This window comes from Hippocampus guttulatus, chromosome 1 (genome assembly GCF_054856545.1).
Source record: "Hippocampus guttulatus isolate MCC_2025c chromosome 1, RoL_Hgut_1.0, whole genome shotgun sequence".
Lineage (NCBI taxonomy): Eukaryota > Metazoa > Chordata > Actinopteri > Syngnathiformes > Syngnathidae > Hippocampus > Hippocampus guttulatus.
The window spans coordinates 2,497,487-2,512,122 of NC_141261.1; the positions used below are offsets into that span (position 1 = coordinate 2,497,487).

General features: G+C 41.3%; 1 protein-coding gene across 9 annotated transcripts in view; it reads right to left on the bottom strand.

Moving 5' to 3' along the window:
- The window catches only part of plch2a (phospholipase C, eta 2a), a 114,057-nt gene that overhangs the window by 19,735 nt on the left and 79,686 nt on the right, over positions 1-14,636 (bottom strand). For all 9 annotated transcript variants that reach the window (XR_015103578.1, XR_015103586.1, XM_086135580.1 and 6 more), the window contains 7 exons: positions 13,364-13,510; positions 10,793-11,036; positions 10,385-10,514; positions 6,546-6,716; positions 3,683-3,776; positions 2,692-2,895; positions 1,279-1,399 (listed from right to left, as the gene is read on the bottom strand). Coding sequence is in view for 7 of the 9 variants with exons in the window: in XM_086135580.1 (XP_085991706.1) it covers positions 1,279-1,399; positions 2,692-2,895; positions 3,683-3,776; positions 6,546-6,716; positions 10,385-10,514; positions 10,793-11,036; positions 13,364-13,510 (1,111 nt within the window). In the remaining 2 variants the exon portion in view is untranslated. The remainder of the gene's footprint in view (positions 1-1,278; positions 1,400-2,691; positions 2,896-3,682; positions 3,777-6,545; positions 6,717-10,384; positions 10,515-10,792; positions 11,037-13,363; positions 13,511-14,636) is intronic.

A 14,636-nucleotide genomic window follows, 5' to 3' on the forward strand; every position in this document is an offset into this window, starting at 1 on the left:
AACAATAACTTCTCAGCCATGTTGTTGGCTTACGATGATGGGAAAGTAAGTTTTGATTGACACTGACTGTAAGAATTTAATGTTCTTTACTTAAGAGAGATTATTTTACATTTTGCATTGAGTTTGAGAAACATTTCTTCTTCAAATATGCAGTTACTATAAAATATGTGTGGCAAAGTATCAAGGGGTCTCAGAATACTGCATCCATGTGAAATTGGCAGAAAAAATCCGATTTTCCCCAGAGAGAGACAAAGGGTTGCTATGGCTACTGTTAGCCACCGTCCCTGGTGTCGGTCATTACCGAAACCACATTTTATGTATCTGTAATGTTCATACACTCGCATGTAGACTCTCTGACAAACAAATATTTTTAATGCTAACAGAGAATTACTATTTTAATTATGAATTTTTTTAATTATTAAGATAACAGAGTAGTGGTTCGTTCGCCTGACTACTACTTGTATGCCGGCAACCTGGTTTCACTCCACACACGGTGTCTGTGTGAATCTGAGTGTGCAAAAAAAAAAAAAAAAAAAGAGAACATTTTGCACCTACAATGCTGCTGCGAGACTTTTAACCTCCACAAAATGACATGAGCACATCACATCAGTCCTTACTGCCCTTCCCTGACTGACTACCTGTGACATTTAGAAGAGATTTTAAGAACGTCATTTGGGATTTTAGTAGGTTCATAAACCTCATCTGGTCTCCAAGGTTGGGAGAGTGTTTGCCATTTGAACTCAGCGTCTGTGGAACTCTCTGCCTTGAGACCTCAGACAGACAGCATCATTATCTGTCTGTAAATTGCTTCGGAAAACTCACTGTTGTCACCTGGCTTTTAGTTAATTGCTGATTTTACTGCTTTGTTGAAATACGCATATGTATTTTATTATTTTAAAATGTTTTATTGTCGACTGTCCGACACTTACTATTCGTATAAGTATTAATAGTAATAGTAGAAGTCGTAGTGGTCAGAGATGGGCACTTTACCCTATTTTGCCTGTCTATCCTCCATCCTTATTCATAAAATGGGCGTGTTTTTTAGATGGACGGGTTTACTGACAGAAGCAATAACGGAAGCGTGGTCAAATAACATGAAGTACTGACTTTGATTCGGCTTGAAAAAAAAGGACAGACGATGACAGATGGGTGCCCAGGCTGTTGACAAATTACAAATGATGGGACTGGCAAAATGTTGTAAATTGCCCACCTCTGGATTCTACACTATGGCAAATTAACAGTCATGACAGTGGAGCAGCTGTGTGTGTTATAACATACTCATTCTTGACAAAGGCATATTTGTTGATGGTTTCAATAACGTCTTTGAAGAGGATCTTTGAGGTAAGAGTGTAGCCGTGATGAACAATCGGCTCGCCATCCTGACCATCCCAGCAATCCACTGCGCACAGGAGAGACGTGACAATCAGCAGCGTTTCTCTTTCAAATGCAAGAACAGGCCATTTCAAAACCAAGGCATGAGGCAATATTGCATTAATTGGACTAGTGGTCAGACCTTATACAGTCTCAACTATCCCTTGCTTCACCTGACCTTGTCTGACCACAGCTTCATTTCCTTAGCATTATTGATATAACTCCAATTTAATAACATGTCAACTGTTTTGGGCATTTTTCCACAGTGCACCCCATCAATTGTAACACAATGTACTCAAGGAATATGCAGGATACAAACAACACATCTACTGTATGCCAATTTGGACACCTTAAAGGCCTTGATGATAATGTGGGTAACATGTCCTGTCTGCTAGCAGGAGGGTCTGTTGGTAGCTTTTTTTTTTCCCGAGGGCCCAACTGATAAAGATTTATGAGGCTGATTACCACGTAAGGCAGAAAAAATGCTGATGCCCGATTAATCAGACAATTAATTTCAAAAATATATAATGCATAAAATAACTTCTCTTTTGGGCTCCTGTATATCCCAATATAGCATTTTCTATTACCGTTGTTTCATCTGTGAACATTCTTGTGCACTGCTATTGGTGCTGGTCTTTTAATGGAGTGGGTGATGACCGGTTTTATAATAGGTTAGGCAAGATTCCCACCACCACATTTTTATCATCCTCTTTATCGTAAATTGAAATGGTGAGTTTCTAAATTTGAAAATTGTAACTTTGGTAGTAAATAGGAGAATGAGCAAAGCTTATCGTTAGTGTCTTATTGTTTTTAAGCACAGTTTTGTAATATCAAAAACAAATGCAACATGGGGCAACATGCCCCCTGCATCCCCATTTTGTATAATGGGGGCATAATGGGGGGCAACATGGCTCAGCGATTGAGTGGTCATCTCCCAACCCAGAGGTTGGGGGTTCAATCTCCGGCTATAGTGACCTTATCGAAGTGTCCTTGAGCAAGATACAGAACCCCGAGTTGCTCCTGATGCTCCGTCATCAGTAGGTAAATGAGTGTAAAGCGCTTTGAGTACCAAAGGTAGAAATGTGCTGAATAAGTGACAGCCCAATTACCATTTACATTGAGCAAGCTTGCTGAAAATAGCATTTTTTCAGAATGGACTTAACCCTTTGGAGTACTACTTTGAAAGTCTTACCTTCAGAGTCAAATGTCATTTAATAATTTCAATATGAATACATATCTTATACATAAGATCGTTAATGACTGTATCGTTGCGTTGACTGTCCTTGAACAGTACAAGTGTGGCGGGGGGGAATAAAGTACCCTCAACACAGCGACAGCCGGCCTGCAGCACCCAGGCGTACATGTCCACTCTGGACTGGGACATGAGCTGGTCTCCCATCAGGTAGGTGTTGTGTGAGGAAGCGATGAAGTAGTTGCACAGCGGCTGGCTCATGTCCTGGTTAACACTGTAGTGATCTGGGTTGAAGATATCGCCAGCAGGGCTGCGCATGTAATTAGTAAACCCTGAAAGAAGATTAAAGCGCTGTTAAGAACCAAGATGATCGAGGTTTTGTTTTCGTGCTCCTTTTCTGACATACAGTCAGGTAATCCAACACAGAGTATGCCCGAGGGTCGAGTTATGGATTTGTTCTCGTGAACATGTATCCAAATGATTTTGAAAATAATGAGTGAATTTGTTTTATGTATGTATGGGTTCGCAGACATAAAAAAAAAATCATCCCACAATCAAATAACACTGTTTTAAGACTGATATACCCTGCAGTATGTGAGAGAGCGGCCGTACAACACGATCCCTCACCTCTGGATAATTTACACATTTTTCTGTCTCAGACACAGCTGGTTAGCCAGATCAAATGTGTAGTTATTTATTTATTTGTGTGTTTGTTTGCTGATAACCGGATAAGAATGAAGAAAAGATTCATGTACTGTAGTGCTAATCCTTGTTATCAGATTTCTAATGTCCCCGTTTTGGTTGTCCAAGTACATCGTGATCGTGCCAATGACTTGAAGCTTTAAGGTTAGGAAGTGAGGGGAGGGGTACATGGATCTATTTTGATTTACTGTATATCGTCTTTTTGGGCTGCTAAGATGACATGAATTATTCGTATGTCTTTTTGGAAAAAAAAAATTCAGTATGAACCATAAACCTCTAAAAAAAAAAAAAAACAGTAAGGAGAGTATGCTTGAAAAGGTAACAGTCCTGGTGGATTTTATGAAAAGACAGTGAGAGCTGACTGGAAAATCTGAAAAAGAAAGCTTAAATATAAGAACAAAAGTGCAGTATTCTTACCATCAATTCCCAAAACGGCTTGCTTCTGGTTCTCTGAACACGGCTCAAATTTGTTGATAATCTCCAAACAATGGTCCTTGCTCACTTTGGTCATCTATAAAGTATGAAAATTCATACAAATAAATGCAACTGCATATATGTTGTAGTGACATCTTATTGGAAAAAATAAAATAAAATAAAATAAAATGTTGTTATTAGTTCGGAGAACAGGCTGCATGCATGAGTGTCTTCCTCCCAGTGATCTAAATTTCTCTGTGGTAACTGCTGTGGGGTGTGAAATGGCCACAGGTATTGATTGTTTTAAATGGGGTTGGACAATTCTGGGTCAGTCACTGCCTTCGCTGTGACAGGCTATGCCATGCAAGTGCACAGGATTGTAGCCTGGTAGGATATTAGTTCCACTGGGTAGTCTGTGTTCAGGACATGCAGTATAATCGAACACAAGTACATAATCAGGTTCTGCAGAGCAAGTGGCGTACACTGAACACTTTAGAAAGCCTTCACCGGTGTCCTAAACACTATCAAAAGCACTGACCCATATTTACACGTACAGCACATTTGACAATAAAGTTGTATTCAATTCAATTCTATACATGAAATTGTATTAATTTATTTCCAACAGTCTTTTATTTTCATTCCATTGCGTTTGTCTTGGTTGCACAGCTCACCGGTTAGTTAGTTAGTTAGTTCTTTTTGTCCAATCAGATTTCAGCTTCTGTGTATTGTCATAAGAATGAAGATTTCCCAGGGACTTCAGAACCGGCCGATGCCAAATACAAATGGCTGTTCTATTTTGTATTTTTTTTTTAAACCAACTTGAAACAATTATATTTTAGATTCAACAAACAGAGCCAGTTAGAAGGCTCAGGGCGACGTCAACATTATTCATCCTCTGATTGGTTCAGAGCTATTTGAGTGGGATCCTAAAACAAACAAAAGTCATATCCAGGAAATGTTGGACAAAGGTCTGTAGCTAGCACATAATCACGTCACCAAATGGCATCAATTATTCACAAAAACCAAATGCAATTTCATGATTAGATGCTGAGAATAAGATATCACCAGCCATAGGAGAGCTGACTACTTGCTGACAGAGCATTCTCCCTTAAAAAATGACTCTGCGTCTTTAAGAAGCCCTGCAAGGGTGCTAATTGGAGCAAGGAGCACAGTCTGGTTGTTTAATGAACAACTTGCCGTCACGCTTATTAATTCATTTTTTTTCTTGTGCAGTGCAGGGGTGTTATTCGAGAAGAGAAAAAGCTTTATGGATTCAACTCAAGTGTGGCAAGGGCACTGGAAATTTCCCGTATGTAGAACCTCATGCTGTCTACATTTTCTCACACTAAGCGCCACTTCAGCAGCGCCAACTAAAGTTGGTTACATATGTCATCCTGCCGCAAGTCCAAGATAAAAATCTCCACAAAGTTAAGTCGCTCTTCACTCTAAAATAGGTGGAAATGAGAATGAGTGTGGAGAAGGAAAGGAACGGCTCCAAATCAGCTCCCATCACTTGTCAAGTGCGGTGAAGGCAGTTTTGTAACATAGGCATTTTTTTGCTGATAATGGAATTGGGTCACCATCAGGATGTGACTGCTGACACAGTGGTTATATGAATTCTGAAATGTATAGAGTTCACCCATTTGCTCATATGTAGCCAAAGGACCTAAAACTTTGTCAGTTTCGGTCGCCTGGATCAATGGCACAGTCATGACGTTTTGATGTGGAATGGATAGCATACTGTCACATTCTGCCACCCGGATGTACTCTGAGACCTATTGTTGACAAACATTACAGAATGGTATACAGCAGGGGTCCGCGGGCCAGTGCTGGACCTCGGACCGTTTGGGACCGGGCCACACAGAGACAGACTTGTAAGCTGTGCTGTGAGCAAACGTAGTCCATCAGACGAGGCGGAAATGTGCGCGACTCTGACCAATCTGAGTCCTTCTAAAATTGGTTTGCAAGTTGAAATAAACAGAATACACCAAAAAATGAAAGAAGCAGTTCGAAGAAAGTAATAATAACAAATTGACCAAACATGACTTCCCGAGCGGCATCTAGAGTGTGCCGGAGAGGAGGAACTGTTGTGCGTGCTATGCCGTCAAAAACAAGACAATACAAGAAATCTGTTGAATCATTTGAACAAGTAGCACCCAAGTGATCAAGTGGAAAGCATGAAAAAACTGAAAGCAGAGATTGCACAGCCGGACCATGTAAACATAAGCAGTTTAGTCGCTAATAACGAGCCGGCAGCCACCGGATGAAAGCAGCAATCAATCGTGTCATCTTTTGATCTGTCACACTTGCAAGTAGCAATGATGCTAATGCCGTAGGTAGGATCGTAACTTCAAAATGCTTATGTTTACATTATAAGGTGTATTTATCATTCCTAATTGGTTCATTTCTTAGTAGTTCGCTGTGATATTTTATTTTATTCTACATTTGTTGTGCAGTGGACCAACACGGTTTGAAAGGAATGACGGTTAATAAAATGTTGAATTTTTCTAGAATTATCGTTGTTGTCAGTTGCAGTGTTTTAAAAGTGGCAATTTTAAAAAAATGGTTGCCGGTCTGTGAACAAGCATGTACTTGTCTCAACCGGTCCGTGACACAAAAAAGGTTGGGGACCACTGGTATATCGCATCAATCTTCCGCCAAAACGGCACATTAAATCTCGTTGATACTGTGGGATGCTAACTTGCAGAGTAAAGCAAAACAGCTTCATATGCAACATGCCAAAAACATGCACCTGGAAAAACCAAAACCAAAACCAAAGAAACCTCCAAAGTTCCAAGTCAGTCTTTGTCACATGAAACAGACCTATTTGTAATCGCACTTGTGTTATTTTAAACAATGTGAGTACCTTCTGCTCTAGTTCTAAGAACCGGGTCAGGTCATCTGCATCAAGGTGGTCTTTGTGGTTGCTATAGGTGAGCATGAGCAGGTACAGGTCTCGGCGAGTCGACATCATCTTGTAGAAGGAGCAGAACTCTTCAAATCCCAGTGTTCCTTGGTTGTCATCAGTGTCGGCCTCCTGCAAAATCGGTGCAGGCAAATGAGTCAACTTCATGCATAGTACTTTGGCATATTGTGCAGATTCCTGATATTATTGTTCAAAGAGACCCTCTCTTACTGACCACAAACCTGTTCTGAAAACAAACCATAGTCAGCATACATTATTTTCAAGTCAGAGCACAGGATGAACTTTTTTCAGAAGCAATCTTATTAGTGTGAACATAACTTCCGCAGATATCACCGTAGCAAATGCTCAGTTGGAGAACTACGTTCATTGAACACCAAACATCAATCTCGCTTTGCTCTTTCCAATTCATTATGTATGAAGCGGGCACTTAACTTGTTAGCAGGCTTCCGCTCAGCATTTTAGTTCAGCAGCTAATATGGATTATTTCATTAGTAAGAATTGCTGTAGCTGCCTCTTCCAACAGAGCTTTCCCTTCACAGCTACATCCACAAGTCCGCTGTGATAAATCATTTAGCAAAGCAACAGTAGTGAAGCCTCCTTTTTTTTGTGTTGGTCCGTTTAGAATACAGCAATGCCACAGGCTAAGGATTCAGCCTACTTCAGTACCAAAAACAGCAAAATAATCTGTCCAAAAATAACTATATCAGTCTAGCTCGTGTGTGTCATAAAAATAATCCCAAATTTAAAATGTGTCTGGCTGGAAACAAAGTAGAACACAGTTTGAGCAGCACACAGCGGTCTCCTTATTTTGAGTTTGTGTTTTGTTTTGGTGTTTGACACGAGCTAAGCTGGGAATCCAAAGTTTCCCCTCTCAGAATCTTACTGGGTAATGTTGGAATGGCTTTTCATCTTTTTCCTAATTATTTGAGCATGTTTGTCTAAATCTATTTCACTATGTTCAAGGCCCTACGTTTGTGCGAAGCACAAGTCTAACGCAAAGAATGTTTGAATCAGTATAATAAAGATGATGATAATAATAACGATGCATGAATTTATGTCGACAATGATTCATGGGGTACGATGCACAGTGTCATGTCTATGAATGAAATACAATCTACTGCCCATACAGGCAGAGCGCAGAATTTTTCTGCCTGCGCCTCAACCAAATTCACCGAAATTACATGACGCCACAACTTAGACTTGCTCCGAGCTGGCCTAAAGTCTAGCCTACTTTTTGTAACCAGGATCGCGTAAAACGCCCTCGCTCAACTGGAACGCACAGCATGGTGCAGCACGGTCTGCCAAATCCCCAAACACAGTAAACAAGATTTGCCCTGACATGAAAATGGGTTCACGCCGCGCGTACTTGCGCCGTCTACGAGAATAGAACCTACGGTCTCAGTGGAATTTGTATTGTAGAATACAAATATATGTTACCGGTATACCGTTTTTATTAACGTTTGAAAATTGTCACCAACTGCATACATTATTTTTTAAAACATGAACTACTAATAGTTGTTGGTGAGATACTTGCATGCTTGCTGGCTACCGCCGAGGTGCCTTTGGGCAAGGCATAGTGCCCACCACCCCAGTGGTGCGCACCTCTTTCACTGTGAGGGCTCTATTTTTGTAAATAGCGCATCTGCGCCTTGGCACAAATGCCAGCAGATCCTGATTTTTGTATCACTGCAAGGCACGGTGCACATTTGCCAATTTGGCAGGTCGGTCTCTGCCAAGCTGCGCGGCCCCACGAAGCAGAAGTGGCTTGGAGACACGCCTGGTGGAGTCACACTTCTGTGGCAGAACGTCTAAACCTTACACTTGCTCAGGCCATGTCCAACACCAGCGCAGAGTACACACACTTTACAACAGAGGCCACCAAGGACCACATGAGTAGCCCGAATGCCTGTTCTACAAATAGCTCACCAGCGATGGGATATTGTGAATTCTTACGAGTTCTGTCGTCCAAAGTTCTCAGTGAGTGATATGCATTCAATTGCTGCAGTGTCTGGGGAGCAGTTGAGGCCGTTAGGTGCATTGTTTATGGACACAGGAAGAGCAGGTTGACAGGTTTAAGATAGTACAGATTGCATTTACAGCACAGTTATAGGTATAGCCGTATTTGGACAATGACTAAATTTGACAGACTTTGGCTTTATAGACCATCACGATGAATGTGAATTGAAACTATAAATGAATCAAAGTGTAATTTAAATGACTTTAAACGACCAGGACAGTTCTGTCCCGGGCTGCTCCCTGGACACTCTGGAGGTGGTGGGCAACAGGAGGATGCTAGCTAAACTAACAGCTATGATGGACAGGCCACCCTGACAGCACTGGGTAGCTCCATCAGCCAGAGACTGTTACACCCGCGCTGCAAGAGAGAGAGGTGCCGCCGCTCGTTCCTGCCGACTGATGTCAGGCTTCTGAATAAACATGTGAATAGCGTACCTGGACTCACCCCCCCCATTCACCCATTGTAAATAGCACAGCCACCTTATGCAGCATATATGCAGTTGAGATTTCACAAAATAGTATCCTTATTCAGGGTTTCCCAAAAATGTATCTAAGTACATGTCTTTGGCAAACTGAGTTAAACAGGTTGCATGTTGGGAAAGAAAATCATTTACTACAATTCCAACAACATATTCAATAGGATATAGATTTTGTAATTGATTCCATAAACATACTCAAACGTTCAATATGCACACTGTCTGTGACACAAACGTGTTGTAGCATGTGTTGCGTAACATTCTCAATCACCTCTGGTCCCAGCAGCTAACTTGCATTCGGTCGGGCCACTTCCTCAAAACCGGCTAATTTCAACAAGACAATAAATATGGTGTGACTGTTTGATTTCAAATCAAAATGATGGTGCAGATAAGTAAATAAAACATGCAGTGTTCTTCGACACACTGTGAGTAGATTATCAAGGGAACTGCCCTTTCTTGTCTTCAAAGTGGCCAAGGGATCAACTCCACAGGTGATTCGCGGTAAGTAGGTTAAGCCCAGAAATTGAGATTGTCAACACACAAATCTTCATCGAAACACACCGGGCCAGATTGGTCTCTTGTGTGTTAACCTTGCGTTACGTTAGAAGCCATCTGGAGCACAAAAGGCACCATATGGATGCCCGTCTTCAGAGCAATGGACTAAATCCAGTAAGCAGGCTCATTGCAGTGTGAGCGGAAGGCTAGCTTAACGTGGCAATGTGTGCTAATCCTCCTGAAGATGAGAGCTAGTGACCAGGTCATGTGCTACTACGGCTCTACAGATGTTATCTATTTACCTCATTTGTGCTTATTGACAATTTATTTCTGAACAAGTCGATACAACTTCCGTTTCAAGTGTGTGTTTGAAGTTGCAAATTGGCTAAGTGTGCTAAAACGCATTTAGGAATTCGACAACTTTTCGGATTGGACTGAAACAAAACTGACAATAGGTGGCCTGAAATCACAGATACTTCTCATCGTGTTCATTTCCAATTGTTAAAAGCTGTAAAGGGTACCAAAATAAGCTGTGCCGTGAACAGTTAGCGCCCATCTAATGGGGTACAAACCACAATTAGACAAGGTGGAATGACAGTGAGTATGAAGCTGAAAAACACTCTCACAGTCATTAGGATTGTAGTCTAGTCTTCAAAAGTAAGGTTTTGGCCAAATATCATTAATAATTAAAAAATAAAAAAGGTTTATTTGCGTAATTGGGGAAATTGTGGAAGTATTTTTATGGACTCAATAATAACACAAAGTGAAGACATCTGATATCCCCTACTGTACCTTGAACATCTGTTTGACCTTTTGCCGGGGTAGGTTGACGTTGAGTTTATGCAGGAGCTGGAGGACCTCACTGATGCTTAAGCTTCCGTCACCATTCTTATCAGCCTCCGTGAAGGTCTGTTTTAGCCACGTGATATCAAAGGGAGTTAAAGAAAGTTTGCATAAAGATATAGGGAAATGGATATTGCCATTTATTAATGCTAATATAAGCCAAGATCATTACTGTAACCCTTTCATGCAGAAATAAGGATAACCTGTACCCTGATAACCTGATAAGCTGTTCACTGTAGCCGCCGCCGTCCCTGCGAGGGTTAAAATGTCCATTTATGTGCAATATAGAGTACGGTACATGGTTAAAGTTACATGCAACAACAAGCAGCCACAGCAAGCAATACCATCAAAGGATATTGGTCTCGTGTACGCTGCCTCTTTGCCAAGCTGTCCTCATCACTGATACCAGCCATCAGGTATTTGAGGCCTGTGATCCAAGTTCGCGCTTCCTCGCCGGTGCCAGACACGAGATCAAGGGACTCCATGTGCTCGCCGTAGTACAAGGTGAAGCAACAGTTGGGGTCAAAGCTGCCCTCTGCATAACGTTGGAAGATCTCGGACTGCTTACCCTCACACACTTCCCGAATGGAATCTATTGAGACTGGTGCAGGAAAAAGAGAAGAATGAGAATCTTGGCAAACTTTTATTAATACTGAGAGTAATGTAAAGGCATTTTACCGAAAGAGCGCAAAGATATGAAAAGCATCTGATTTTTGTTCTCTATGTGCCGTATTAAAAAAAAAAAAAAAAAGAAGCATCCAGGCATGTGTTGTGGATAACCACAACATTCATTCCTACAACATGACATGAATGAAACACTGCTGACATAATCTTCCATACATAATGCATCGGTCTAGCTGAACGTTCAAGTCTGCACCATATACGAGATGAAAACGTAAACTAACCTTACCGGTGCATAATATCTTCAATGAGACACTTGAGATGCTGCTCCTGTATACTACATCCTCCCATGTGGTTTTCACTATGGATAGAATGTTTTTTCCTCACTGTAGCTCATGAATCATAGAATGAAATACACCAGTTTACTGCGAGGGTAAGATGATTTTCATAAGCTGCAGCGGGGGGATGATTTTACAGCTTTAGACACCACAGGGTGAAACCTGACTTACCGAACACTGACACTAGTGTGTGTCTGTAGTGACCGAACAGACTGTACCTGACTCGATCCCGTTCACAAATTGTTTATCTACTGGTATTCATCTGAATTAGTTAAACGGTTTATTTATCTTGGATGTTTCCATTAAGGGCGACCCGGTAGTCCAGTGGTTAGCACGTCGGCTTCACAGTGCAGAGGTACCGGGTTCGATTCCAGCTCCGGCCTCCCTGTGTGGAGTTTGCATGTTCTCCCCGGGCCTGCGTGGGTTTTCTCCGGGTGCTCCGGTTTCCTCCCACATTCCAAAAACATGCATGGCAGGTTGATTGGACGCTCTAAATTGTCCCTAGGTGTGGGTGTGGGCGTGGATGGTTGTTTGTCTCTGTGTGCCCTGCGATTGGCTGGCAACTGATTCAGGGTGTCCCCCGCCTACTGCCCGAAGACGGCTGGGATAGGCTCCAGCACCCCCCGCGACCCTAGTGAGGATCAAGCGGTTCGGAAAATGGATGGATGGATGGATGTTTCCATTAATAAAAAATGTAAAAAAAAAATTTAATATCATGTCAAATGTCAAAACTAATAAGCCTTGAAAACTAGTCCGGCTTCAGAAACAGTAACGTGAACCAGGAGCGCGCAAGCCAGCTCCACCAGATTGGGCACCTGCAAGATTTTCTGTAGCAGTCTCACGTGTCCCGGGAGTCCTCTGGTCCAGCCTGACTCTGATCCATACACATTGGGTTACAATATATGTGTTTGCATTTAACAGTGTCAATTCCTTGTTTTGATTCAACGTATTAGCCGACTGCATAAATTAAAACACTTAACATTTAAAATGTTATTTAAAAACGATCGTAACATTTAATTGAATGTGACATCGTCGTCGTATGTAATAAAATGTGAAATGAAGAACAATCGTCCACTAGAGTGATTGATCAGATGCACACGTATGCAAACTTTTAGAATGCGTGAACACGCAATTTTGCAGCCACTTTTAGGGATCTTTGTAAAAGACTGCAATCTTAAATATCCCACAACATGCCCGCCAAATGGTGCATGCAATATATTAGCATGGAAGCTCAATTTGAGATGCCAGTAAATCAGGCTCGGAGGCTTTTAGTCACTTCATCCTATTGCACCATCTTTGTTACAAATAATGATCTCCACTATATAAACGCCAAAGTGACAACATATTCAGATCACCAGTAAATATAGTATCTGTGAAGAAAAACTCATCGGTTGACCGTTGTCTCATTTTCATTCTTTCATGTGCAAGTTTTCAGCCTGCAGCAAAAATAAAAAAATTGGTCTCTTTGTTCCAATACCTTAGGAGGGGAATGTAGTTGAAGCAAACCAGCAAAGCACCTACGTACAGCTATACAGATATTCAACTAACTGTTCTAACTTTAAAAAATCGGACACAAACTTAACCATCATGCCTCACCCTTTCTCGCCCGCATCTCACCCTCTCTCGCCCCCCTCCCTCTCCCTCGCTCACTCACACAAGCCATTAATTCAGATATAAGAGAAAGTCTTGCAAAATGGGTTAATAATTTTTTGCGTCATAAAATAAAACAATACTTCAACGCCCAGAGGGGTTATGAAATTGACTGTGAAATTCCATTATTTGCAGTAGTTGATGCAGCTACCCAGTATATTTTATCCAGACTAAATGAAATGTCAAAGTTTAGAAAAGGGTCGAAAAAGAATGGAAATCAACCAAGCCTGCCCCATTAAATGTTGCACGTTTCCTCCATATATTTGCAGCGTGAATGCAGGTGTGAATACATTGTGATCTCAAGGAAAACAACACTCACTCTTGGCTTTTTCATTCTTGCGTGACGGCCTCCAGCGGATGCAAGATTTGTGTTCGTCCAGATAGAAGAACCGCACCAGTCCCTTGGAGCTGCCACGAAGCTTCACCATCTGGGTACCCATCTGCATGGAGCTCATACATTTCTCCACTGGGGAGAAAACCAAACAGACAAAACAAAGCGTCAGAAAAGATGGAAAGTTGACAATTAGATAAACAATCACCTCCAAGCATGCGTCATGTTTTTTTTTTCAAATAAGGGAGTGCATTGTGTGTAGTACAATTTGAAAAGGTGGTGCTAAGTAAATGCATTAGCCTATATGATGTTACAAGATTCAGGCGTGGCTCATTGCAAGAACAAATAAAAGGATTGGATAAACAACACCATTGTTACAATATGATATTTAAAACAGTTTAAACAAAAAAAAAAAAATCCAGCAAAGTGGAGGGGTGGAATCCATCAGCAATAAAAATCAAACACACTGAGAATAGAGGGTATGTCCTTGACATCATTTGCGGGTGAAAAGGTCACTAACTCGACAGGAAGCTAATGGGGTCGTATTCAGCAGTGAGTAGGATAGCTACAAGCCCCAATGGCTGCAGTCATGCGGCCTTCCAAATAACTGTCACATTCCAGCAAGCATACAGCAATTTTGGCGGCCTCAGAAAATGCCTCATTCTAAATAAATAAGGACAACAGACCGCTAGTCCACATGACCTTGAACAGGTCCGAGCTCGTGTCTCAATCAAAGACAATGTAGTTTGACAAGAGTGTGTGTTGTAGTTTCAGACTAAACTAAACTATGGATGGATTGGCTTTTAATCAGTAATTTGGCAAATAAATCCATCATCATGAATTTGTTGCAATTGCATTAATCACTCCTAGAAGTGTTTGAGTGAGTGACAATTTAAGGAAGCAATTGCAGGTTTGTTGTAGTCAACCTTATCATATTTGCAAATAATGCTGTAGCCTCCTGTGCCTTCTCGGCACGTCGCGGCCACAGTAACAAGGCTAATGCACAGGACAATGACATTTCCCCTGGCAGAAATATTACCAAAAACATCTATAATGACATACTTCCAAGAAGAAGTGAAATTTCAATGACAACTCTATTGACATGTTTTAAAAAATAAAAATAAAAAGAATAAAGCGCAGCCTGAAGCGAAACTACTGCAACTAACTGCACAAGCCAGTTATAACAACATAAAAATAAAAAAAATCCTCCACGTTCTTCCTGAGCTATGTGAGAACGTCAACATGTCATATTCAGATGACG